The sequence below is a fragment of the Balaenoptera ricei genome, chromosome 6 (genome assembly GCF_028023285.1).
Source record: "Balaenoptera ricei isolate mBalRic1 chromosome 6, mBalRic1.hap2, whole genome shotgun sequence".
NCBI lineage: Eukaryota > Metazoa > Chordata > Mammalia > Artiodactyla > Balaenopteridae > Balaenoptera > Balaenoptera ricei.
Window position 1 is genome coordinate 10,402,106 of NC_082644.1, and position 25,241 is coordinate 10,427,346.

A 25,241-nucleotide genomic window follows, 5' to 3' on the forward strand; every position below is an offset into this window, starting at 1 on the left:
TTTATATTTTTAAGCTGTATACTCAGAGGTATATATGTTCATGTGATCATTGTGTCTTATTGATCAATTATTCCTTCTATCAGGATGTTTTCTTTTTTTTCTCGATCAAAACTGCATTAAAAGCCAGGAGACTTTTTCCCCTTCCATACTTGCCTGCTAGTGTTTTTCATTCCTTTTTGTTTTGTTTTTTTTTTTCACTCTTTCTGTGTCCTTTTCTACTGAATCCCTTGTAGACAACATAGTAAGGGATTTTTTTTTTTTTTCCTTTTTCAATCTAGAGAGTCTCTTTGGTTAGTGAAACCATTTATGTTTCTTATGATCCCTATTGTATTGGGGGCTTATTTTTGCCATCTTCATGTTTTTTTAGTTTACTTCATTCTTTTCCCCATGTTTTCTTGCCTTCTTTTAGAAGGCTAAATTTCTTTCTGCAAGTTTGAAGACATATATATCTTTTAACTTTTTATTTTATATTGGAGTAGAGTTGATTTAACAATGTTGTATCAGTTTCAGGTGGACAGCAAAGTGATTCAGTTATACGTATACATGTATCTATTCTTCTTCAAATTCTTTTCCCATTTAGGTTGTTACATAATATTGAGTAGAGTTCCTTGTGCTATACAGTAGATTCTTGTTAGTTATCCGTATATATTTTATTTTTATTCTTCCGGGTTATTCCTTCATTTGTCCTTCCTGTGAGTATCTTATCACTGTCTGTATCTCTCCCTCCAGAGCCTCCCACCTTTCCCCCCTGCCCACCATTGTCAGTAGTGTCTAGAAATTTAGTCCCAGGTTATTTAAAATATACGTAGGGTGGTGAATATATCGCATATTTAGACAACAGTGAACTTTGTTCGTTTTTTTCTTTCATCCCAACCTTATTTCCCATAAATCTCATAAGCCTTCGAGATTTACTCTTCATTTTTCAAGAATACTTGAGGAATGTTCACCAAGAGGTAAACCTTATGAGGCCATGAACTACTAAGAACATCTTAGTAGTTGGGTGGTGGCTATCAGGAAGAATGAGGCTAGAGATGTTTTGAGAGCAGGAAACTTCTCTCCATTTGGGAACGTCTGCCTTAGAGCAGTGGTTCTTAACATTCTGTGGGTCATGGACCCAAAAGCCTGGTGGTAAGAATTTGATGAGAACTTTTTTTTTTTTTTTAATCTGCACACCTACACAAGATTTTACATTTATTTTCTGGAGACTGTGACTTTATAGAGTCCTCAGAAACCCATTGTTATTCATCAGGTTAAGAATCCCTGACTTAGAACTTTGGAAAGAACCTTTTTTGTAAGAAATAAATTTTTTTTTAATTAATTGAGAATTTCTACCCAATCAATTCCCTGAAGCTTCTGATGTTCACAGTGGGAATTCCTTCTTGCCCTTGGGGTTGGAGGAGGCTGGTAGCTGGCCTGAGAGAACGTTTCCTTCTACCCCACACTGCCCATATTTACTCTGTCTCCCCTTCCTGATCCTTCTCCCTTTGGAGTTCAGGGAGATACTCCTCCTGGTTTGTTTTCCTGAGGTCTTAAAGACTTTGGCAGTAATAAATGTAGATTCTTCCCTTAAATCTAAAGAAAGTATCTTAAATTTGGAGTCCTTGAATCAGGTTTTTAGAGCTCAGGCAGTTGCTTGGGTAGGTTTGTTTTGCTCTGTTTTGTTTCTTATATTTTTCTTCTTCCCTCTGAATTCCCCAAATGTTCTGTTATTGTTTATGCAATTCTTTAATCTAGATGCTCTGCAGTAAATGGTTTTTTTGGCTTTTTGGTTTTTCTTCTATATTTTATTTTATTGTAATAAATCAGTGACTTGCTCCAAATCTTCATGTGGATGTACATGTTAGCATTTTTCAGCTAGTCCTTAGTCTTCTGATGGAAATATCCGTAGGCTGCTACTTCTCCCTCCAGGCCTGGCTTCATGGGGATCTTACAGTCAATCAGGTTCAGTCCTTGGGAATTTTCTAGGAGTGTCAGACTTACCCTGGTACAGAACTGGGGGGTTAAAATCACATGGTTACCCTCATGCACAGAGCAGAGCTGGGGATGGAGGTCAACACAAAGACATTGTCCCGCATCCACAAAACTCATGTCAATATAGGTGGTTGAGGCTTCCTTTGCTCCCCTGATAACCTGGGCTTCAATTCTGCACTCTCTTCTGTAGCATCAGAGCCCACTGCGTGAGAGCCAGGCCTGGGCTGAGTGTTGACCCTTCAAGAGGGGGCAACCTGAAAACTATCACTTCTCTGGGCCTCAGTTACTCTACGGAGACCAGATGACTGACATTCTCCAGCATCACATCGCTGTACAACTGTCCCTGGGATATGTCCACGAAGGGCCCACTCTTCCTGGGTAAAGGACACAGCCATGCCTCCGAAATGTTATTTAGGAAAAATGTCTGGGACAAACCGCAGCATACAGTTCCTTCCTCAGCTGCCAGGGTTGTGGGCAAGAAGCTTGTTCCTGTCCATGGACGCAGCCCCAAGTTGTCTCAAAGCCTCGGCCTCCTCAGTTTGGTCCTGAGGAAGCAAAGCTCTGTCCTCACCGGCAATGTAGCACCAACCAGTAAAAGTTAAACTTGATATATTTGGGGGCAGGAGCGGTGAGGAAGTTGAGCTACACACGGTTTGTGATTGGTTTGGAGAATTGGGCTCAGTAAGCAGATCCCATGAGGCGAGGAGGGAGAGACTGAACAACTTGCTGGACTCCTGTCTGTTTCTTTCCACACCTGCTGTTTTGTTTCTTCTCTGGCAGACAGCTTCTCTCTGCAGAGTATTTCCTTCTCTCAAAAGTAATATATGCTACTTACGTGCATTCATTTGTTTATTCATTCCTTCCTTCTGTCATCTAGTCTGTTGTATTTCCTAAACCCCTGCTTTGGGCAGTGAAATGTGCTAGGCTGTAAGGGGAACAGAGATGGGTAGGTGCTGGATTTACACAAGTTATCATAGAGAAAGAAGATGAGTGCACACAGGACTTTTCTCCAGGGTACAAGTGATTGATCCTTTCAGATTAGAAATCCAGTGAAGTGCTATGGGATTCAGAAGTGGGGTGCACCCCTTCCTGTTGGGGATTAGGAGACCTCTTGGAAGAGTGGACTTTTTTTATATATATATAATTTAATCTTGCTTGATTTCCCTTTGCTCACTTTTTTTTTTTAATTTTATTTATTTATTTATTTTTATTTATGGCTGTGTTGGGTCTTCGTTTCTGTGCGAGGGCTTTCTCTAGCTGCGGCATGTGGGGGCCACTCCTCACCGCGGTGCGCGGGCCTATCATCACCGCGGCCTCTCTCGTTGCGGAGCACAGGCTACAGACGCGCAGGCTCAGCAACTGTGGCTCACGGGCCCAGCCGCTCTGCGGCATGCGGGATCCTCCCAGACCAGGGCTCGAACCCGCGTCACCTGCATTGGCAGGCAGACTCCCAACCACCGCGCCACCAGGGAAGCCCGAAGAGTGGGCTTTTAATTGGCCTTAGAAGGCTGGGTATGATATGCTTCATGATTCCAAATATATTTCCTACTTTCTCTCATCAAAGAAGCATAGGTCATTGGGTCATTAACTTTTTCACTGATTCCTCCTTTTCTGCCTTTAAGCAAATCAGAGGGGTTTTAATATGGAAAAAGGCTTTCAGAAGACTGTCTCATCACCTGCTGCCATAGTCTCTGTCTTAACCATGATGAGATTTCTCCTGTTCACCTTGTTCAGCTCAGTCTGTGAACATGACTTTCTCATCGTTTACCTCCTGGATTTATTTCACATCTCTAGCTCAACAGTGATCAGTTTCTGGTCAAACTTACTTTTTCTGTTTTCCACAGCATCTCACAGCTGCACCATTCATCAGTCTCTTGTTGACATTCTTTTTAGTCTAGGCTTCTGTAGCAATCTTTTTGTTGTTGTTGTATTCCTCTTCTTGCTCTATCTGATCTTTTGCCGTGTTACAGGGTGAATGCACCATAAACGTAACCTTTCCCAAACCCCTGAGTTTTACTGGTAGGAAGCTCTTCACTGCCTTTTGTACTTCTCTTGTCTTTGCCCCTCTCCCACGTTCCTTACGGTCTCCCTGCAGCCTTGGCCCTAGACACACTTCTCTTTTCCTCACTGCAAATGAACTGACATTTCTGTTAAGTACTTTGATGAAGGTACCTAGCAGATCTCCATATACATCACATGCCACTGTTTTATCTTTAAGCTCAGATTAAATCATTTCCCTATCCTCAGAACACCTGCAGCTTGCCGACGCTGGACTTATTATTGCCTCCTTATTCTTTTAAATCACTGCATCCAAATTTCCCTTTGACTGCATTTCTGGCTTCAGATTTTGGAGCATGTTAAAGTCTGCTTTCTCCCTTGTCCTGTATATCCAATCCATTCCCCAAAGTCTGTTAATTGTTTTGTATGATGTGTAGATCTGCTTCTTCCAGCTCCTCAAATGCCATGAAATTGTAATGTTTTTCCCTTTATGTCTGTCTGGGCTGCCTTCAAAGTGTTCTCCGTCTGTTTGGTCTCACCCCCCCTTCCTTCAGCTATTGTCTGTGTTTATTGTTAAAAAATGTCATCCTCCGGCTTCAGACCATTGACTCCTTATTGCCTAGCCTATCAGTCTTCACGATTCTGACCTTTTAGGCCCTTAACCAATAATACTTTCTCTCTTTTTCCTAATTTCTTTTCTCAAATAAATCCGTTTGGCATCTACAGGCTGCCTTCCCCTTCCTTCTGCCCTCCCTGGCCCTCCTCCCACTGTTGACATGCTTATCTCATGTTCCTGACTTTTAGTGCCTATTTCCTAGCATGGAATGTTCTCACTTTGTTTACCAGAATGCATGTTCTTTTCATGTGTTCATTTATTCAATGAATGTTTATTTACCATTTGCTGTGTGCCAGGCATCTTGCCAGGAAGTAAGGATACAAAGTCCTTGTTCTCAGGGAGCTTCATAGTCCCATGCGGGACACAGACAGGTAAACAGGCGATTGCAATTCAGTGTGGTCGGTGCTGGGATGGTGAGTCTTGGAGGCCATGAGGGCACATGTAGGAGGGACATCTTGGGGGGGGGGGTTGGGGGGGGAGGGGTGTCACTCAGCCATTCCAAAGTCCGCCTGAAATTGAGTCTTAAGTTCCTTAGCCAAAGAGAGAAAGAAGATTAGAACCAAAACTTCATCTGCCAAAAAGCCATATACAAGTGACCTCCCCTGGCCTAGTGCAGCCCTCTAGTCTGCATTCGCCCTGGCACTTAGATACTCAGTGCAGACTCAAGAAAGTTGAATTACATTCTTTATGGCTTTTGGAAAAATCCTCCTTTTTGATTGTACATACTTTCTCTTCAACTCAGTCATAAGCTTCTAGGGCCTAGAAACTGGATCTCCTTTTTCTCATGCCCTGTGCAAAGTGTCCAGTAAAAATTAATCAGCAGAGTGGACTTCCCTGGTGGCACAGTGGTTAAGAATCCACCTGCCAGTGTAGGGGACACGGGTTCGATCCCTGGTCTGGGAAGATCCCACATGCCGTGGAGCAGCTAAGCCCGTGTGCCATAACTACTGAGCCTGCACTCTAGAGCCCACGAGCCACAACTACTGAAGCCTGCATGCCCTAGAGCCCACGCGCCACAACTACTGAAGCCCATGCACTCTAGGGCCCGAGTGCCACAACTACTGAGCCCACATGCTGCAACTACTGAAGCCTGCGTGCCTAGAGCCTGTGCTCCACAACAAGAGAAGCCCGCACACTGTAACTTAGAGAAAGCCACGCACAGCAACAAAGACCCAGCACAGCTAAAAAATTTTTTTTAATTAAAAAATATATACATATGTATAAAAAAAATTAATCAGCAGAGGACCAGCACAAAGACCACAGCATCCTTGGACCTAGGCTTTTTCAAAATTTTATTCCACAGGTTCGATTGTGACTGTCAACTTTGTAAGGTATTTTTATTTGATTCTTGGACACAGTGGAATTTTCTGTTTTTGTGTGTTTAAACAAAATGTTCCCACTTCAGGCACTCAGCGAGTGACCACTGACACCAGTAATATATGCATTTGCCCTTTGGTGGTGAAATGGAGATGGTGGTGGTGTCAGCCTGGTTTGGAGAGTGTCACTAAAAGCCTTTTAAGACTACTTTTTTTATAGTAGCCCTGGGAATCCACAAGAAATGTCTCCCAAGTTTTAGGGCTAAAACTATGAACATCTAGTCTGACTTGATCATGAAGTATCTCAATGTCCAGCTCGGTGGTAGTCATGTTGTAGTACTGCCTTTGTTTTTTATTATGGGCATTTAATTTTCAAAGGAAGGCAGTGGTAATGGCTGAGGTTCAGAGATGATAATGTTTTCAGTGCCAGAGTTTTCTCCCTACTGAGTCTTTGTTTAGATCAATAGTCCTTAATTAACCTTTTGGAGGTCATGGCCCCAAATGACAATCTAATTAAATCTGTGGGAAAATGTATACAGGCACACAGAATTATGTGTACCATTTCAGGAGGTTCCTAGGCCCTCTGAATCCCCCATCAGCCCTGTGAATCATTAGTGGCTTGTTCTAATAAGATTCTTATAAAATTGTTGTGCTTTTAAGCTGAATATGCTATCCAGTGAAGCTTGGTCCTTTTGGTCACCGTTCCAGTTTCCTTCTGCTTGGTATGTGCACGCAATGAACATTCCCAGGCTCGTTACACATCAGCTGCTATAAACCTCTGTACTTTACTTCCCCTTTCCTCCTTCTCTGGAAACAATGAACGTGTGTATATATATATATATATGTATATGTGTGTGTGTGTGTGTGTGTGTGTTTGTAGGAGAAGTGCAGATAGGTAGGTCAGTTCTGCCTGAGCAGAGGAAAAGCTCTTACACGCATTGTTATGTATCTGTGCAAATAGGAATTAGAAGCTACTCAGTGTAATTGTCACAACTGTACTTTTCCTTTATTCGTGTGAAAGAAATATTTTTCAGGTTATAAAGCAGCTTATATAACCTGCTAAAATAACACTCATGTTATTTTAAAACATAATGAAGCCCATATATCCATGTGTATATAAAATACTAAAGGATGATACATCAAAAGGCATGCATACTCAGAGATAGCAATGCAGATGGTAGGTGTTGCTGAACTGCTATTTGAAATTTGGGGGGGAAGTCTGGGTGGAACAGAAAGAGGAGGGATAAGGCTTCTCAGTAAACGGTGTTTCTGGCTTTTTTCTTCTGATGTTCTGGTGAGTATGTTAAATGAAACTAAGGAAAAGATGCGTTACAAAGTGAAAACATTGGTGAGCTCTCCAGCATCTCAATCCATGGGCTGTCATTTTTTTCCCTTTCTATTCCTCTTATTAAGTACTTTTTAAATTGTTTTAACTTTTTTTACAATTTTTAAAGGTTACTTTCTATTTACAGTTATTGCAAAATATTGGCTATATTCCCCATGTTGTACAATACATCTTTGCATGGGCCTTCATTTTTGTTTCCAATTTTAATCCTGATTTATTTGGGAAAAGTAGTATTTTCTTGAAATGCTCTGAAAACAAAGTTAAATTCAAAAAGAAAACATCCTAAGGACCACACAATAGTACACCATAGGACTTCATAGGCTACGGGAAGATCATGTGTATTAGCACATGAGACTCTCAGAAGCCACTGAAGGGAGATGGGTCAAGAAATAGGCCCATTTTATAAGAAACCCAGCTCAGAGGCTTGGCTGAGATCCAGTGCTGGTAATGGAATTGAAGGAGGCTTTACGTTTCTGGTTCCTAATCCAGTGTCCTTCTTTGCTCCTCTGCCACTGACTCTTAGGGAAACGCACCCCAGCTCTTTGAGTCCCAACTTCTGTATTTTCAAAATGTACCCTATTTCATGTACTTGGCAGAGCTGTTTTGAGAACCAAATTGTATAGTGCAGTGGTTCTCAAGGCATGATCCCCAGACCGGCACCAGGAGCATCTCCTGGGAGCTTGTTAGAAATGCAGATTTTCAGGCCCTCCTCAAACCTGAATCAGAAGCTCTGGGGGTGGGGCCCAGCGATCCACCTCCAGGTGATTCTGATGCACGCTCAAGTTTGAGGGCCACCAACGATATGTGTGAGATGGCCTTTTGAAAAGAGCAAAGCATTATAGAAATATAAGATAATGTGCTTATTTTTCATTGAGGTAAAATTTATGTACAGTGAAACCAAAAGATCTTAAATGTACAATTCATGAATTTTCATATCATGTCATCACTGTACCAAACAAGACATAGAACTTTTTCATCACCCCATAAAGTTCCCTCCCATGGGTCCCCGTCCCCCTTGGGCAACCGCTGTTCAGTGATAGACTTTTCGTTAGAGGAGGTGAGATGACTTGATGATGGATTGGACATGGAAAGACCAATAACTGTATTCTCTTTTTCCTTTACTACTTATATCTAACCTTTTTTTTTTTTAATTACTAATCATAGTTCTCTGTGGTTTTTCAGCCCATGGACCAAGCTTCTCTCAAAAACAGCGATGTTCTCATTCTAACAGGCCTTACCCAGATTCCCACCGCAAACCCAGATGGCATGGTGGGAGAGTTCTGCAGCAACCTGGGTATGTATCCAATGCAAATCTTAAACAGGATGAAATGTTTTACATTTATTTTCTGGTACCTTGATTCTGTGGTATTTTTTGTCCCTTTCCTTCACATTCACACCCTCTGATGCCCCCTATTAAGGCCTTTTCCCCCATTTATTCCCACCCTTTCTGCTCATCCTTCGAAGCCTACTGTTGTCAACAAAAGCAATTCTTAAGCAACTTAAATCTGAAGGCACAATAGGAATGGTGGTTATAACGGTAAATTAGAATTTTTAGCACTTTATACAACAAATGCTCAACATTCGCCCACTTGATTTATGTAGAAACTTTTATTCTTGCTTTCTGGTGGGATTTGGGGGTGGGTCAGGGATGCTTATAGGGTAAGCAAAGTTAAAGGAGGAAAGAATCATATCTTTGCTTTGCAAATAATAGCACAGAAAAGACTGTTAATACTTTGAATTCACAACAGTGATACACTAAACAGGTGTATTTTTTTCCCCACTGTTTGGTTGGTATTATTTTTTTCTTCTTTTGGGGGAAGACTGAATTGAGAGACTTGCTGGGTATTTGCTACCTGGAAGAAATGTATGTTTCTTTGGATATAATTGTCAGTAAAATCTAGAAATGCTGCATTTCTTTTAGAAATGTGTAGGTTGCTTATTGTCTTAGCTTAGGCTACTGTAACAAAATATCATAGTATAAGCTTTAAACAACACTAATTTCTTATAGTTCTGGAGGCTAGGAAGTCAGAAGGTTGCCAGCATGGTTGGGTTCTGGTGAGGGACCCTCTTTCTGACTTGCAGATGGCAGCCTTCTTGCTGTGTCCTCACTGGCGAAGAAAAGCTGTTCTGGTGCCTCTTCCTTTTCTTATAAGTGTGCTAATCCCATCATGGGGGCTCCACCCTAATGGCCTCATCTAGATGTGGGTACCTCCCAAAGGTTCCCCCTCCTAATACCTAATTGAGGGTGAGGGCTTCAATACACGAACTTGAGGAGACACAAACTTTCACTCCAAAACTGTTGCCAAAGAAGAGTTAATGCACTCAGGCCCCTCACCCCTGGCAACTGTAAGTGATATTACCTCAGCTCTGGGGGAAAGAAGTGGTTGTCATCTAATATTTACATGGAAGGCACTGTCCTTTGAAATTTCTCTTGCCCTTGCCAGTAATCCTAGTCTATTTTTGTTCTTTGCTGATTTTAAGACAAAGGTAATTTATTCTTAGCTTGGAAAAAGTATCAGACTGGTCTCAAATAGAATCTTTGATTTGTATGTTGTTTGTGTATAATCCAGAGCCATGGACTCAAAGAACTTCAGGTCTTAAAGGAACTTTACATCTAATCCACTGTTTCTCAAAGTGGGGTCCACTAACCACCTGCCTCAAGATCAGTGAGGCCACTTCTCAAAAATGCAAATTTTGAGGCCCCACCACAGACCTAGTAAGAGAGACCCATAGAAAAGTTGCATTTTTAACATGTTCTGGCAGTTTTCATGCAAAATAAAGCTTGAAAACCACTGATCTAGTTCACTCTTCTCATCAGCGATGAGGAAGCTGAGGCCCAGGAGGTTACAGTGGCCTAATTAAGGTCCCATAGCTTATGACAGAGGCGGGTCTAGAGCCAGGCCTCTTGAGCCCTGATGGCTAGCTGGTCTTTTCCGTGGTTCCGTACTCTAGTAATAGCAAGTCGGCCAGTATTCCAGGCACAGCACCCAGGAGAACCTGGATGTCAGAGTTGGGAACATGTAGGAGGAGGATAAAAGGCATCAGAGACTTCAAGTTCTGTACCCAAACGCTGCTTGTTTCAATCTATGTTGGAAACTGAACAAAAAACAAACTTAAGAGATCTTTGGCCTTTTTTTAGCCAGTTATAGCTTCTAATATGATTTTACCATAAGTTGCAATTCCTCATTTGATAACTTATTTTAAGTATTTAAAGTATAGAGGATTTTCTTATAGCCAAAACATTAATGAAAGAAAATGCCACTAAAATGAGTCAAACAGAAAAAACTTGGCCTATTTCCTTATAGGTCATTCAGCAGTGGTCAGAGGCTGAAGAGAGACAAATCCAGCAAAGTTTTGAGCAGGAGCTAAAAAGAGAAGGAGCTTGGAGGGTCTGTCCTGGAGCTCATCTGCCATTGGTAACCTTGACAACCCAAACCCCTAACTGCACACGCTGTTCCCAGGCACTGAGACATTGGTTAAAAACTCAGCTGATCATCAGTCAGCCTCTGGATCCTCCCAATCTGGTGCTAGTCTTCAAAAGAAGTAAATTGTTATACATATGAAGTGTATTATAGGAACAGATGTAGGAAAATGAGAGAAATGCAAATATTTTTAAAGTTCTGTTCTCCCTGTGTTGAACTGTTCTTTTGATACTACTTTTTTCCCCCTCTGGCTTCAACCTTTCTTTTCTTTTCTTTTCTTTTTTTTTTTTTTATTGAAGTATAGTTGATTTACAGTGTTGTGTGGCTTCAACCTTTCTAGCACTGACAGTCCGGAACGGAGGAAACGTGTTGGTCCCCTGCTATCCTTCTGGAGTGATCTATGACCTTCTGGAATGCCTGTATCAGTACATTGACTCTGCCGGCCTCTCCAGCATTCCTTTCTACTTCATCTCCCCAGTGGCTAACAGTTCACTCGAGTTTTCCCAGATTTTTGCTGAGTGGTATGTCTCTGTTCTTCCTGTGATTCAGTACATTCAAGCAGTAAGAAAAGAAAAATGTTCTTAATTTTAATTTAAAAAGAAATAGAAGTAATCCTATATTTTTCTCACATTACTATGAAACCTTCATTTTGTTGTTTTTCCCTGTCTGTGATGTGAAGATAATATTAATGAAAGCCAAATCTGTGATATTGCCAGGGTTTAGAAGAATTGTTATTAAGGAGGGAAGGTGGGAGGGCAAAGACGTAGCTTAGCCAACACTTTCAAAATCAGTAACAAAACTATTATACACTTACCTTCTCACATGCTACCCTCTATCTATTACAAAAGCTGAAAGCTAAAAAAAGTTCAAAGCCCAAGCTCATGTTGTCTAAAATTTATAGTACCAAATCTGATAGGAAAAACTAGCTTATTTTTTCATTTCAATAGTATATTTGGCAAAATCAAGTTTTACTACAGCAGGAAATTGTTTGATCAAATCCTAGGATGGGTAAATTATTGAACAATATGAAGTGGGTGAACCTTTTTAGGATTATTTAGATGGATATTTGAATCTAACTCGCCTGGCCGAAGAAAGTCAGGGGTAGGAGGAAATAGAGCAACTTAACTTTTACAATGGATCCAGTAGTGCCTTAGGATGGGACTGTGACATACATATATATAGGGTGTGCTTAATCCCGTTTAGTGGTGTGATAGCCTAATGGACACAGTATTCTTCTACGAAGCTTCTACTTTAAAAGTAATTTGTACATCGTTCTGTACAACATACGTCATTTGTACAACATATCCCAGCATTATGGTGTGCACCCTCCCCTCCCCACCTTTTTAAATACAGTTTTTTTCTCTCCATTTTAGTTGTGGTGAAGGTCCTTTTTTTTTCTGTTTTTAGATCCAGGCAGGCTTCTCCATCCCATGTGCATATTATTCATGTTTGTCCCTAGGACTTTTCGTTGTTATTTATATTTGACTTATTGTTAGTGACTAACAATAAAAAGTCACTTTTATTGGTAGCCATTGAATTTTATCCTTTGCTTAGAGTTTTTTCTCCCCCAACATAGGAAGGTAATCTTGAATAAGTGGTAGTCCACCCTAAGGATGACTTGCACATTTAATCAGCATGTTCTGAATTTCTTCATCCAGATCCTCAGTTAAAAATATTGAAAACTACAAGCTCCTGGGCAAGCCCTTGTGGGCCCCTGTGGATGGTGTCCTAGCCGGGTGTGTGCCCTTCAAGTCCACTCTTGACCCATTACATGCTTTTCTTATTGTCAGAATGTCTGATTGGGTAGAATTCAGGACTGCTAAAATAAGAGTAGGTTGTTTTTGAGTTTTTATTTTTTGATATTTGTTTTTAATATGTGTGTAATACATGTTTACTATAGAAAAAGATAAAAGTTACAGAGAACCGTAAAAAAAAACTGAACCCATGATCCCACTGTCCAGAAATAATATCACTGTTAGATTCTGATGTATCCTTTCTATATAGGGATCGTGCTGCATATTTAATTGTGAATCCTGCCTTTAAATTTTTTAATACTAGATTAGAGCATTATAAAATCTTTGAGACCATAATTTCTGCTTGACTGCATTATTACATCATTAATCATCATTTATATGTAGTATAACTTACTTAACTACTGTCTGAAGGGGTGGACAGGCTTTCCCCAGTTTTTTTCCTTTTAGTGATAAATTTTCAATTAATATCATCCTGTGTATATATGACTACATCTTTTGCTTTGGGTTAGTTACTAAAAATAAGATTACTGGAACAAAGGGTATAAATAGCTTTTAATGTTCATTATACAAATCTAAACTGCTTTCCAGAAAAATTTTTATGTCGTCTGTAAATTGTTCCTTTTTTGCCCATTTACTTATCAGAGGTGTTGTACTTTTATCTATTTATTTGAACTCTATATATGTATTAAAGATCCTAACACTTTATTATATCTGCAGACATTGTTTCCCATTGTGATACTTTTTTTCAATTTCGTCTTTGATTTTGTTTTTTGAATAATAACTTGTTACTTTAGTAAATAACTTTAGGCACAGAAAAGTTGCAGAGATAGTACAGAAACTCCCATATACCTTCCACTCAGTTTCCCCCCAATGTTAACATCTTACATGGCCATGCATTCTGTACCAAAACTAAGAAATTAACATGAGCACTCTATTATTAACTGAACTCCAGTCTTTATTCAAATTGCACCAGTTTTTTCACTAATGCTTTTTTCCTATTCCAGGATCCAATCCAGGGTACCACATTGCATTTAGCTCTTTGATTTTTTTGACAGAAGTATTTTAGTTTTATAGCTTTATGTATTGATGCTAAGTGATATAGCATATTATCCTTTGCAACAATGAAAATTAAACTTTTAAACTAAGAACTTTTGTCTCTCCTCCTGAGTTTGAAATAAAGACAATACTATTGTCTGTTTAGATATTATTAATAAGTAACCCTTCAAAAGTATCTTGTTTCCATATGTACAACTTCTTCCAAAAAGGATCTAAAGTAATGTTTTTGAAATCAAGTTAAACTAAAGAAGGAAAAATTAGATCATTGTATTAATGAAGTTCAGACAAAATCCAAGCCCCAGAGTTCTGAATTATTCTGCCAAAAGTAACATCTATTAGAATTGTTGAAATGCTTTAGTTCTATTTTGATAGAATTCTTAGAAGCAGGCTTTAACAAACATAATCACTACATATATTTTTTCCAACTTTTAAAAATGTCAGAGCTACAGAACACCCACGTACTTTGATTTAACAATTGTTAACCTTTTGCCACATTTGCTTTTCCAGAAATCTCCATATTTTAAATGTCATATCTGGCTAGGGAAAAACACAGACTACCTAAAACATTCACCGTGTCTAGATTAAGATAGAGATACTGGAGAGATTTATTATTCTCCAGTTTGAGTTACCAATTCTGTTGTGTATCACTTTCTCCTCAAAATTGATCACAACTAGGGAATTCCTTGGCGGTCCAGTGATTAGGACTCTGTGCTTCCACTGCAGGGGGCACAGGTTCAATCCCTGGTTGGGGAACTCAGATCCTGCAAGCTGCGAGGTACAGCCAAAAAAAAAAAAATGTTTTTTTTTTTTAATCACAACTAAATGCAATACGGTATCTTAGATTAGATTCTGGAACAGAAAAATAACATTAGTGGAAAAATTGGTGAAAGCTGAGTAAAGTCTGGAGTTTAGTTAACTGTAAAGTACTAATGTTTATTTCTTAGTTTAACAAACATAGTGGGATACCAGCTAAAAGGTACATGGGAACTCTGTACTGTCTTTGCAACTTTTCTGTAAATCTAAAAGTACTTCAAAATAAGAAGCTTATTTTTTAAGAAAAAAATGTATTGAGGAATTTCAAAGGTTAAAACTGTGCTCACAAGTGATTTATGTCCTGATTACGCTATAAATGCTGGTGTTTTATTCACAGTGAGGTACACTGACAGAAAAATTTCAAATAAACTTCGGTATTAAGTATTTGCGCTGCTACCACTAGATGGCAACAAATGCCACTGTACGCCCTTGCCTAACCTGCTGATCTGTTTTTCCTCCTCAAAAGGCTTTGTCACAACAAACAGACTAAGGTGTATCTCCCAGAACCGCCTTTTCCTCATGCAGAGGTAAGAAAATGGAAAATCACTGGGTCAGAGCAAGAACAAAAGATATGGGTGGATATAGCAGGTCATTAGATTTTAAAAATCTGAAGGTAATTTGATATAGCCCTTTGTTTCCCTTGTAAGATGGCAGTGAATTACTCTGACTCAAGATTTGTTACTTTCTCTTCTTATTAACACATTACCAGTATGTTATTCAGTTAATAGCCTACCTCTGTTTCATTGACCGAGTGAGGAATTTTATTCTACCAACTCTTTTGCATAAATGATTTACTTATTGCCAAAGTCTTCTTTTTGTTTGGTTATGTCTGTCATTGATATAAATTTTTAATGATGAAAATAACAACATTTCAGTTTAGAAAACAGAAAATTTCCCCCTTCCTCACAGAACCAGTGAGTGATTTTATGTGGCTGTGTGTGCCCAATTTTGTTTCTATTGCTTTTTTTTTCACCCAGTGGTGGCTGTATCATGGACATTTATCTGTGCGCCTCACTGTTATTATTGCTACCTAATATTCCATAGCATATCATGTGAACATACTATAGTGTACTTAACCATTCCCTTCCTATTGGACAATAGGGTTACTCCCAGTTTTTTGTTATGTTTTTTAAAAAGGATGTGTAAATTGGTATAACCACTTTAGGAAACTGACAGTAAAGTTGAACCTAGGACTGTGACATCCTCTGTGCCTCAGCAGTTTCGTTCCCAAAGTCTGTACTGAACAGAAATGCAGGTGTGTCGCCCAGAGATCGGCACAGAAATCTTCATAGCCCTCTTGGTAATAGTGCTGAAATGTACCCAAATGTCCATCAACGGGTGAATGAATTTTGTGGTATATTCACACCTTACATCAAAGAGGACGAAGGGACTCAGATTATATGCAACAATGTAGATAAATTTCACAAACATAATGTTAGTGAATGAAGCCAGATATTAAAGAGTAGATATGGTGTGATTTTATTTATATAAAAGTTCAAACACACAGAAAACTCATCTGTGATATGAAAAGCCAGGAGAATGGTTATCCTGGAGGTAGCAGTGGGGGCAGGAAGGGGACAAAGGGGGATTTCTGAGAGCTGGTAATGCTGTTTACTGATGTGCATATGGCAACGTGGAAGTTTTCAGTTTGTAAAGATTCCATCAAGTTAGGGATGTCTGTGCAGGTACTTATGCATAGGGATTTTGTTGACTTATTTGCTATGCAGTTAACTATTCGGCTCAAGAAAATTGCAACAGTTGTCCTGCTGATTATTTTAAATCTGACTACTGTTTTCCTGCTCCAAAGGACAGGTCTTTCATGAACCAGAATGTCACGTGGAAGGTTTTGAGGAAGGTATTTGCAGTCCTCATACTCTCTTACAGCAGCCAGGATTTTTGCGAGCCCTGTCATTACTACAGTGAAATTCAGGCTAGATATCTCGTGTCAGAAAATTAAGTGTAGCAAAACATACTTTGTGGTGGGCTTTACCGCTGAAAGTCTATTTGCCTCTTCCCAAATAACAATTAGCCTTTCTTCAGAACTTGTTCTCTAAGGGTGTTACCATGTTCTTACCCACAAGTATGTCATGGATGACCTTTGTCCCATTTACAGTTAAGAATGTGAAAAGACCATAGTTGCATGATCAGGATTCCTGAAATGCACTTGTCAATATTAGGGCGTGATGGAGTTGATAATCGGTATTGTGTGACCAGTGCCCAGGAGAAAATACAGTTCTGCCCTTAGTACTGATAAAAAAAATTGCTTTACAGAATTCCTACCCTACAGCTTCATTGCCTATACAGTTTGGACCTTAAATCAGCACAAAGGTAATTCTGGATGGTCAAAAAGGTAGTAAGTCCACTGGAAAAGTAGATCTGATGGGCAAAAAAAAAAATCTCAGTTTGCCTTAAAAAGTGACTTAACTTATGTGCAAAGACCTGCTGCTCTTCTTAGAATCCCATTCATCTCCTTGACATCTATGGATACAGTAGAACTAGTACTTTAGTCAGCCATTCACCTGTTTAACTGGGGCAAGTAATGATTTTGGCCAGATGGGTTATAAAAAGAATGTCAGTTTTATTTGTACATAACTTGGAAGGGAAGTGGCAATGCAGCGATTATTGCATCTTTACTATTCATATCCCATCCAAGCATGTGACACCTAATTAAGATCTCCAGGGTAGTCTTGCGAATGAAAGCATTCTCTCTGAATTAAAGATTAAATCTTCAAGATGAAGAGAGTCAGCTTCCATTTGTGGGCGGCCCCATTCTGGCCGCATCCTCACCGTTGGGGTGACTACAGTGGGCTTGGAGTTGTTGGCTGGGCTCCCTTCTTAGGCATTATGGGTGGCTACAGGATTGAGGTGGGTCACAGACCAATTCTTTACCCATCAGACAGCATCTCAGGGCACTACTAGTTGACATTTAGGGTCTCTGAAGTATGGGTGTTTGCCATCTTTTTGGTGCTAGAGTGGGGCAGTGGGGGCAGGGCTGAGGCAGCAGGAAGAACTTCTGAGCAGTGCCACAAGATGCCATCTGTGGTTGTAACTGTATATGGCGTTGCCTTGGGTTGGGCCTGGCGTTAGGAGAGTAGTTCCCAGTGTTGTGCTAGAAGGAAGACCTTTTTGGTTCAAAACATTCACTTTTGAGACAGGTTTGAGACTGCATGGCCTGCTTCTTACTAGAGCTCTCTGTCGTGAGGACATCACATCTCCCGCATTGCTGAAAGCCAGTTTGTTTTTGTGTTTATTAAGTCCCCGGCCCCTCGCCGCAGTAACTTAACACAGCTGTACCGTCTCAAGAGACAGTCCTGTGCTGGTAAACAATTTTTCTTGTGTGAAGTGTTTATTGTTGACAGAACTTGGTGATGCACAGAGTTTGGGAAACTTGTACTTCAAACAGTAACTAATATTGGGGACTTCAGGGCCTGGAGCTCGGAGTGTCAGGAAGCTATAAAGGAAGGGTTAGACAGAATCAGGCCATAACAACCTGAAAAGAAGTTTCCATTAAGTTTGGTAATTTTACCGAAAGGTCCCATCTTTTGAGAAAGTCACGTTGTAGGTAAAAAATTTGGATCTTTGGCTAATATTAATAGCATTATCTTGTATTTTTAATTTGTTCACTCTCCCATGCTGTGGTTCTTCCTTCCTGGGTAGGCTAACATCTCTTCATGTGCTTTTGATACGTATTCTAGCTCATTCAGACCAATAAGCTGAAGCACTACCCCAGCATCCATGGAGACTTCAGCAATGACTTCAGACAGCCGTGTGTGGTTTTCACTGGACACCCTTCCCTCCGATTTGGGGACGTGGTCCATTTCATGGAGCTCTGGGGAAAATCTAGTCTCAACACTGTCATATTCACAGGTAAATAAACCAACAAAACAAAACCCTGCCCTTCCCACTGTGACCATCCCTGCATACCTGGTAGGATGTACCTACCAGGTAGAGATGCTGGGAAGAATTTGACAGTAAGGTATAAATGTGATCACTATTCTGTTGTATCCAGGAAGAATTTGACAGTAAGGCGTAAATCTGATCCCTATTCTGTTGTAAATACTAAAGGATAAAGCAACTGGAAGGGAAAGGGTAAGAACAAAGCAAAATGTCCTGTTAGATCACTGTGCACTGGACAGAGCTTCCATGTCTGTGTTTGTAGATTTTCCCCGAGACAGATTTCTGGTCTAGAGCTACTTTTGATAGGATTTTGTAAGCTGTTCAAGAACTGCAGGAATTCTAGTAATCAGTCTTGCTTTACCCTTTAGGACTTACTTACAGAGATGGATCTCTCTCCTTTGGTTATAGCTTACTCTGGCTTGCAGTTTTTCTTGTGGAGACCAACCCCTCAGAATAAAACTAATCCTTAAACGAGGGCACGTTAGGGGTTTTACTTAATCACTGTCTTATTTTATCAATTCATGGTCTTCAGACAGCCTTGGGATTTGAAAATCTCAGGGCAATGAAGTAAAAAAACCTTGATCTGAAATCTGGTCCGAGTTGCTGTAACCTCAGCCACGTGACTCCCCGCTCTGAGCCTCACTTTCCTCTGTCAAATGGGATTGTTGGTCGCTCATCCTCAGGCAGCTCTGTGCCTTTAGTGAAATGTTATAAGAAAGCACTCCTTATAGTGCCTGGCACAAAGGCCTGTTGAGAAAGTACCAGTTGCCTTCTTAGAGTTTTCTAATTACCTTTAAGATGTGAGCCATGGAGGAGAGTCTAGTTATGCCCCGAGCTTTGGGGTCAGGGATACTTGGGCCCTTCCCTGTGCTCAGCCTGTTGTGAGGACCAACCAGAGGCCACCAGGAACGCACCAGTAATGGAACAAAGTTGGGGTACTGACTCCTTGCAGTGAGGGGGTACCGCCGTGGGGAGGCAGGAGGCATCGCTGGGCACGTTCAGAAGAACTTACGGGCCTTGGCTTAGGTGATTTTGGAGGTGGGTTCATTGTTCTGGCTTGGGTGCCATCAGGAAGCAGTAGTTCTCTGGTTGTGTATCTTAGTGATTCTTGTCTAGAAGGCGAGACGAATGGAGCCAGGAGAGGGCAGTGTTTGCTTATGTGGTGGTTCGGACCGTGCTGTGGTCATGTGTTCAGGCATATGATTAGGGAGGGTCTCGTTTTTGTCTTGATCCACCGTGGTCACTGCGTGGCCTGTTCTCACGTCAGCGTCACGTGAGGTAGTTTATGTCCAGTAGGCGGGGGCACCGTGGCCTGGCCGTGAGTGCCGGGGGCGCTCAGAGAGCAGCTGTCAGGCGCTGCTGTTCTCCCTCGCAGACCCCCTTTCAGCCACAGGCAGAGGAAGTCAGGCCCTAAGACGTTGATTCACGCTACCCAGAGCCTCACCGTTGCCAAGTTCTGCTAAGCAGGAAGTCATCCAGAGAACGCTGTCTGTAGTAGGACTGAGGGGGGTCTCTCCTGTCCTTTCTGAGGAGATGTTGGCTCTGATGTGACAGTGGTTACAGTATTACAGAGACACAGAAGAGGCGTTGCTATACTGCAAACGTCCCTCCAGCCAGCTAAGAAGAAAGCAAGGGCTACGTGATTGTCCATGGCATTCATTACCAGACATTCATCTGGGTAAGGAGTATACATTTAAACTGGTGTGTTGAACTTCCAGAGCACAAGTTGTGTCGTTGACAATGTCTGCTAGGTTTTGGGCCACCTTATCTGGTTGTATTACGGCTGTGGGAGTTGTAGCTCACACAGTATCCATACAAAGAGAGGCGCTTATCCCTCAGGCAGCCGTGCTGGCCTCATTTGGGTGGTTTCTGGGTTCTTCCTGGGTAGACAGGATCCACTGCAGGGGAGGTCATTTAAAAAATCTGGAAGTTCTATGAGTTGCCCTGAGGTCACCGGGTAAGTTCCTGGGAGCGGTGTGTGGAAAGCTGGGGCCGTAGGAAGTGGCGTCCTCACAGGGCACAGACTGTGTCAGGAATGTGCGTGTCGTTTTTCACGCCAGGAGTGAGCCACTGCTTTTGGCCCGAGGTGGGCAGCTTCCTCCAGCAGAGCAAACAGTCCCCGCCAGGCCGGCCGTGGTGAGCGGCTCTGCAGAGAACAAACCAGCCAGCGTGGCAAGGACGGTTCCCAGGCGCTGCACTGGCTCTGCTGATGGGGCATCGCAGCCTCAGCACTAGCATTTTGTTGACATGCGGTCAGGATCCTTCTTTTTTTCCTTCTGGGTGCATCCTGTCAAGTAGGAGGCACGTGGTCTGTCTCCTACCTGGGGGTGATCTTTGAGTGCTCAGTTCGAGTGGCCTGTGCCGGATTTCTCCCCTGTGAAGTCACCGCTCTGTGTCAGTCAGTATCTTGTGGGGGACACTTCGAGCCTATGTACTTATCCTGGTCTTCCCCAGATGTTTATCTAATTTTTTTTAGCATCTATTGATGATTCTGGTCCAAATTATTACTGTGATGGTTGCCAAATGGTGAATTTTTTTTTTCAATTTCATCGCTTCTTTTACATTTATTAGTTTGCATTTTGTTGTAAAGAAGAGCTTTCCTCTCTCCCCCATTTACTTATTTAGCCCCTCATTTGTCTCATCTCTCCCTCCATCTGTGTTGAAAACCTGGAGCTCACACGCGTCCTTCCAATTCCACATCCATCCTGCGGCGTTCAGTCCAGCCTCCCCCTCCTTATTTGTAAATCACTCCTCTCTCCCGTGATGGGGAATCTGGCTCCCGTAACCTTCAGTGCCTTTCCTGTCCTGCTGCCCGTCTGCTGGGCCTCGACCATGCCAGCTGCTTCCTCACTGGGCCGTTCCTATGTTGCCTGCATTTTCAATTTTCTTTCTTGTGCTCCCCTTAGAACCCGACTTCTCATACCTGGAAACACTGGCTCCCTACCAGCCCTTGGCCATGAAATGCATATACTGCCCCATTGATACGAGACTGAATTTCATCCAAGTGTCAAAGCTGCTCAAAGAAGTGCAGGTAATGGGGAAACTGTGCTGGTGGCTCCCGCGGCCCTGGCATCTCTGTGCGGATCGTGTCTGCGGTGTGGGGGCCGGGATGGCGAGCTGCACTGCTTGTCTTCCTCACCCGTCCTCGGCCTGCAGGGTGCTCAGCTGGTACCCTCCAGACGCCAAACCAGTGGGCTTTACACCCTGAAAGAAGTTTCTCCTCTAAAGAAATCAGAAGTGGGAGGAAAAGAAAGTGTAAACAGTGTCTTATTTTTGATGGGGACCCTTTGTGTCCAGTTAAAAGCAAATCGCCCCCTCCCACCACCAAAAAACATCATTCTAGAAACACACTTGTCAAGATGAAAGACCACTGAACTGAAACATATTGGGCCCTTTTTGCACACATGGATTAGTACCGCAGTGTTATGCTTTTGTTAGCGGATTGTTTTGGTTTGGTGGTTGTCGCTTTTTTGTTTGTTTCATTTTGCATTTTCTGCCTTAGAGAAAGGGAAAGAGTAGTCGGGGTAAAGCATAGGCGAAAGGAACACTGTTGGCCCAGAAGGAGAACGGGGAGGAAAAACTCCCCGCCCTGGGTCACTTATCACTCGGGTGGCCCGTGTTTCGGGGTTGGAAGGGTGGTGGCAGTTGGTGAGGAAGACAACTCAGAACGGGCGAGAGGAAGGGTTCTGATGTCCCATCACCTCGGTGCGCCCGGGACCTTACGTGAGCGCCGGGGTGCCCTGGACCCTAGTCGCTGAGCGAGGTGTGGTTGGCTCCCTGCATTTCTCGGCCTGAGCTGGGAGGTCACTTTCCTCCTCTTCACAGAACCCCTGACCTCAGGAGGAGAGGCGCTAACAGCAAACTCTAAGGAAGGGTAGCAGGAAACAGAGAAAGCTGGCGGCCTCTGGAGCGCAGGGGTAACAGCTGACGGTGACCCCAAGCTTGCTGGCCCTTCCTCTAGACGTGGTTGGAGCAGTTAAGCCACTTCCGATTTCCATGAGCAATTTCATACACCACCGTGTGCCTGTCAACTTGCTGGAAGAAACAGTTACGAGCCTGTTGTTTTCACTCCTGAGTAATGTCACCCTCGGTCCCTGAACCACGGCACACTCCCCAGCCCCTCGGTGGTGTGTGAATAAGGGAAACAGGAGGCTGCCTGGTCTCCATTGCAGGGGAGGAGAACCTGGGGAGAGTCCTCGGGCAGTGACTGTGGAGTCGACTGGCTTTGAGACAGAGTTATAAGATGCTGACCAGGCAGGAAGGAGGGCGAAAGGCAGTCTGAAGAGGAGGAGAGGTGTCAGTCCTAAAGGACAAGTGCGGTTTGAAACGCAACCCGTCAGGTCTGTTGGAAGCCTTGTTCTTCCGGGAACTTGAGGCTCGGTCCAGACTCTTCAGTAAAGGCGGTGACAATGCTTTGACTCTCTGGGTGCCACATTCGGTTGGCAGTTGGGTGGTATTTGGCCAAAGTAAACATTGGTTTACTAATTGGTTTTCTCTCAAGATAATAAAAAGAGACATTTGTTAAAAAAAAAAATTCTATCTGATTCAGTGTGTCCTACACAACTAAAGATAAGGCCTGACCATTGCCCTCTGCCTAGTACCAGTAGACCTGCAGATCCAGACCAGAAATCCAAACTAGCACAAAAAGTCACAGTTCTTGCTAATCAGCCAGTAGCGGTACCAAGTCGATGACGGTGACGAGAAGACTGCCCTCAAGGGGCTTGGAGGCCATTTGAGGGTAGACCCATGGATGTCACCATCAAAGTGACTTGAATATAATGAAAAAATAAATACAAACCAAGGCAGTAAATCCCTTGCTCATCAACATGGCCGGCAGATCAGGGCTTTTCCCTGAAATTTTTGATCTTCTTTCCCCCCACTTCGCTCACTGGTTACTTGGGTTTGACAGGATGAGAATTCGAAACGGCCAAGTGGTGAGCCTGAGCCCCGCAAAGGGAGGATTAGCTCAGGACGCGGCCTCTCCTGCCTCACAGCCTCCTCTTGTTTCCTCCTCCCCCTCCCCCAACCCTGCCCCTGTCCCGCCGGTTCCTCAGCCCCTCCACGTGGTCTGTCCTGAGCAGTACACCCAGCCGCCCCCAGCGCAGTCCCACCGGATGGACCTGATGATTGACTGCCAGCCACCTGCCATGTCCTATCGGCGCGCCGAGGTCCTCGCCCTGCCCTTCAAGCGTCAGTATGAGAAGATCGAAATCATGCCGGAGGTGAGCTGTGCTGCTTCCCAGGGTCACGCCCGGGTTTTCCACTTGAGTCTGCAGAAGACCGTCCCAGCAGTAGCTTTCTTTGGGGTTTGTATCACACGTGGATGAACCAAAGCACATCGACCCTTAAGCAAGTAACTGGGAAGAGAGGTGGGATTTTCAGAACCTCCGCATTTTTCCAGTAATGAAGTAACAGCTGTCAACATCCGGCCTGCTGGAGCACTGCTTATATTAAAGCTTAATGTGTGTGGGAGGCCAGGGCACAGGCCATAGCGTGGAGAACAGGTAAGCCAGTGTCAGCTCCTTCCCTAACCGCCTGAGGATGTGGGTTTTCTCCTCCCTCCTGGACCCCATTTATGAGTGAGGGCCAAGTTTCACCGAGTTCAGAGATAGATGGAGGAGATGAGAGTAACCAAAAAGTAAGGAATGTAAACTGATTACTATTTGCATGCATTTTAGTATAACTTAAAGATTTATTCTACTGAAGTCTACATATTTTTTAGTTCTATGATATCTGAGCTTGTTTTAATAGGGAAAAAAGGTAAAAAGCATGTCGTGCATGTGGGACAGCTGCGGTGGGTTGCGCCTGAGTGACAGGTGTGGGGAGGGGCAGTGGGAAGCGTGTGGCCCAGCTGCCGCAGTGACGGTGTGCCGAGCTCTGAGGACACTGCTTCTGGCTTCCTGTTGCCTCCGGAGACGCTTGAACGTGTTTTTAGCAAACAGGAAAAGGAAGTAGGAAAACTTAAAAGCAGCGTCCCCTGATTCTCTCTGGAGCTCAGCAGAGTAGCCAGATCTTGGGCTTTGAAGGCTAAGCCCCTGAATGTTGCCCATTTCCACGACCCTAACAAAGGCTGGTGGTGGAACAAGGCCAGGTGCCATCAATGGGGACCCAGTGTCCAGTACATTCAGTCCTTTCCACAGTTAACCTGAGTTGTTCTTTTTTAAATTAAGAGCAATAGACAGGGGCTTCCCTGGTGGCACAGTGGTTTAGAATCCACCTGCCAATGCAGGGGACATGGGTTTGAGCCCTGGTCCAGGAAGATCCCACATGCCACGGAGCAGCTAAGCCCGTGCGCCACAACTACTGAGCCCACGTGCCACAACTACTGAAGCCTGCACGCCTAGAGCCCGTGCCCCACAACAAGAGAAGCCACCGCAATGAGAAGTCCGTGCACCGCAACAAAGAGTAGCCCCCACTCGCTGCAACGAGAGAAAGCCCGCGCACAGCAACAAAGACCCAGTGCAGCCAAAAATAAATAAATAAATGTATTTTTTTAAAAACTAGAGCCATAGACAAAGGAGATCCAAACAAATTTCCATAACTAATTTAGATATAATTAATGCAGCAAGATAAAACTAGCAAGACTTGTTTGCTAGATAAAACTAGCAAGTGGTCGTGTTTTTCACTAAGACACATAGAAGTAGATGATCGTTCACATTTCGCATCCATTTTCATTTCACTCTTGGTTCCTGGGGAGGGAGCCGTCACAGCACGTGTCCCCTCAGCAAACAGCATGTGGCCGGATCGAGGGGGCAGAAGAGCTGCCTGTGAGCCCAGGCTGGAGAGGTGAAGTGGGGAAAGTTATAAAGGTGATTTTTTTAAAGGGGCAGTTTATCGCTTATTGGTAAGCAATAAACTGGTGGAGAGATATGTATAGTTCCTCAGGTTGACTGCTTTGAGCGTCATTGGGACGTTTGTGGTCTGCTAGTTCTTTAAAAGGAAAATAGCCATTTTTCGTTGGAGCTTGTGAGAGCAGCGGCTCACACCCTGGTATCTCGGCTCAGCAGCTGACTTGCATTTCTCTCTGATAACAGCTCCTTCACAAGAGAGGTG

General features: G+C 42.9%; 1 protein-coding gene across 2 annotated transcripts in view; it reads left to right on the top strand.

Moving 5' to 3' along the window:
- The window catches only part of INTS9 (integrator complex subunit 9), a 109,052-nt gene that overhangs the window by 70,366 nt on the left and 13,445 nt on the right, over positions 1–25,241 (top strand). For both annotated transcript variants that reach the window (XM_059926820.1, XM_059926819.1), the window contains exons 9-14: positions 8,429–8,540; positions 11,009–11,189; positions 14,758–14,818; positions 17,987–18,158; positions 21,095–21,219; positions 23,243–23,410. In XM_059926820.1, coding sequence (XP_059782803.1) covers positions 8,429–8,540; positions 11,009–11,189; positions 14,758–14,818; positions 17,987–18,158; positions 21,095–21,219; positions 23,243–23,410 — 819 coding nt within the window. The remainder of the gene's footprint in view (positions 1–8,428; positions 8,541–11,008; positions 11,190–14,757; positions 14,819–17,986; positions 18,159–21,094; positions 21,220–23,242; positions 23,411–25,241) is intronic.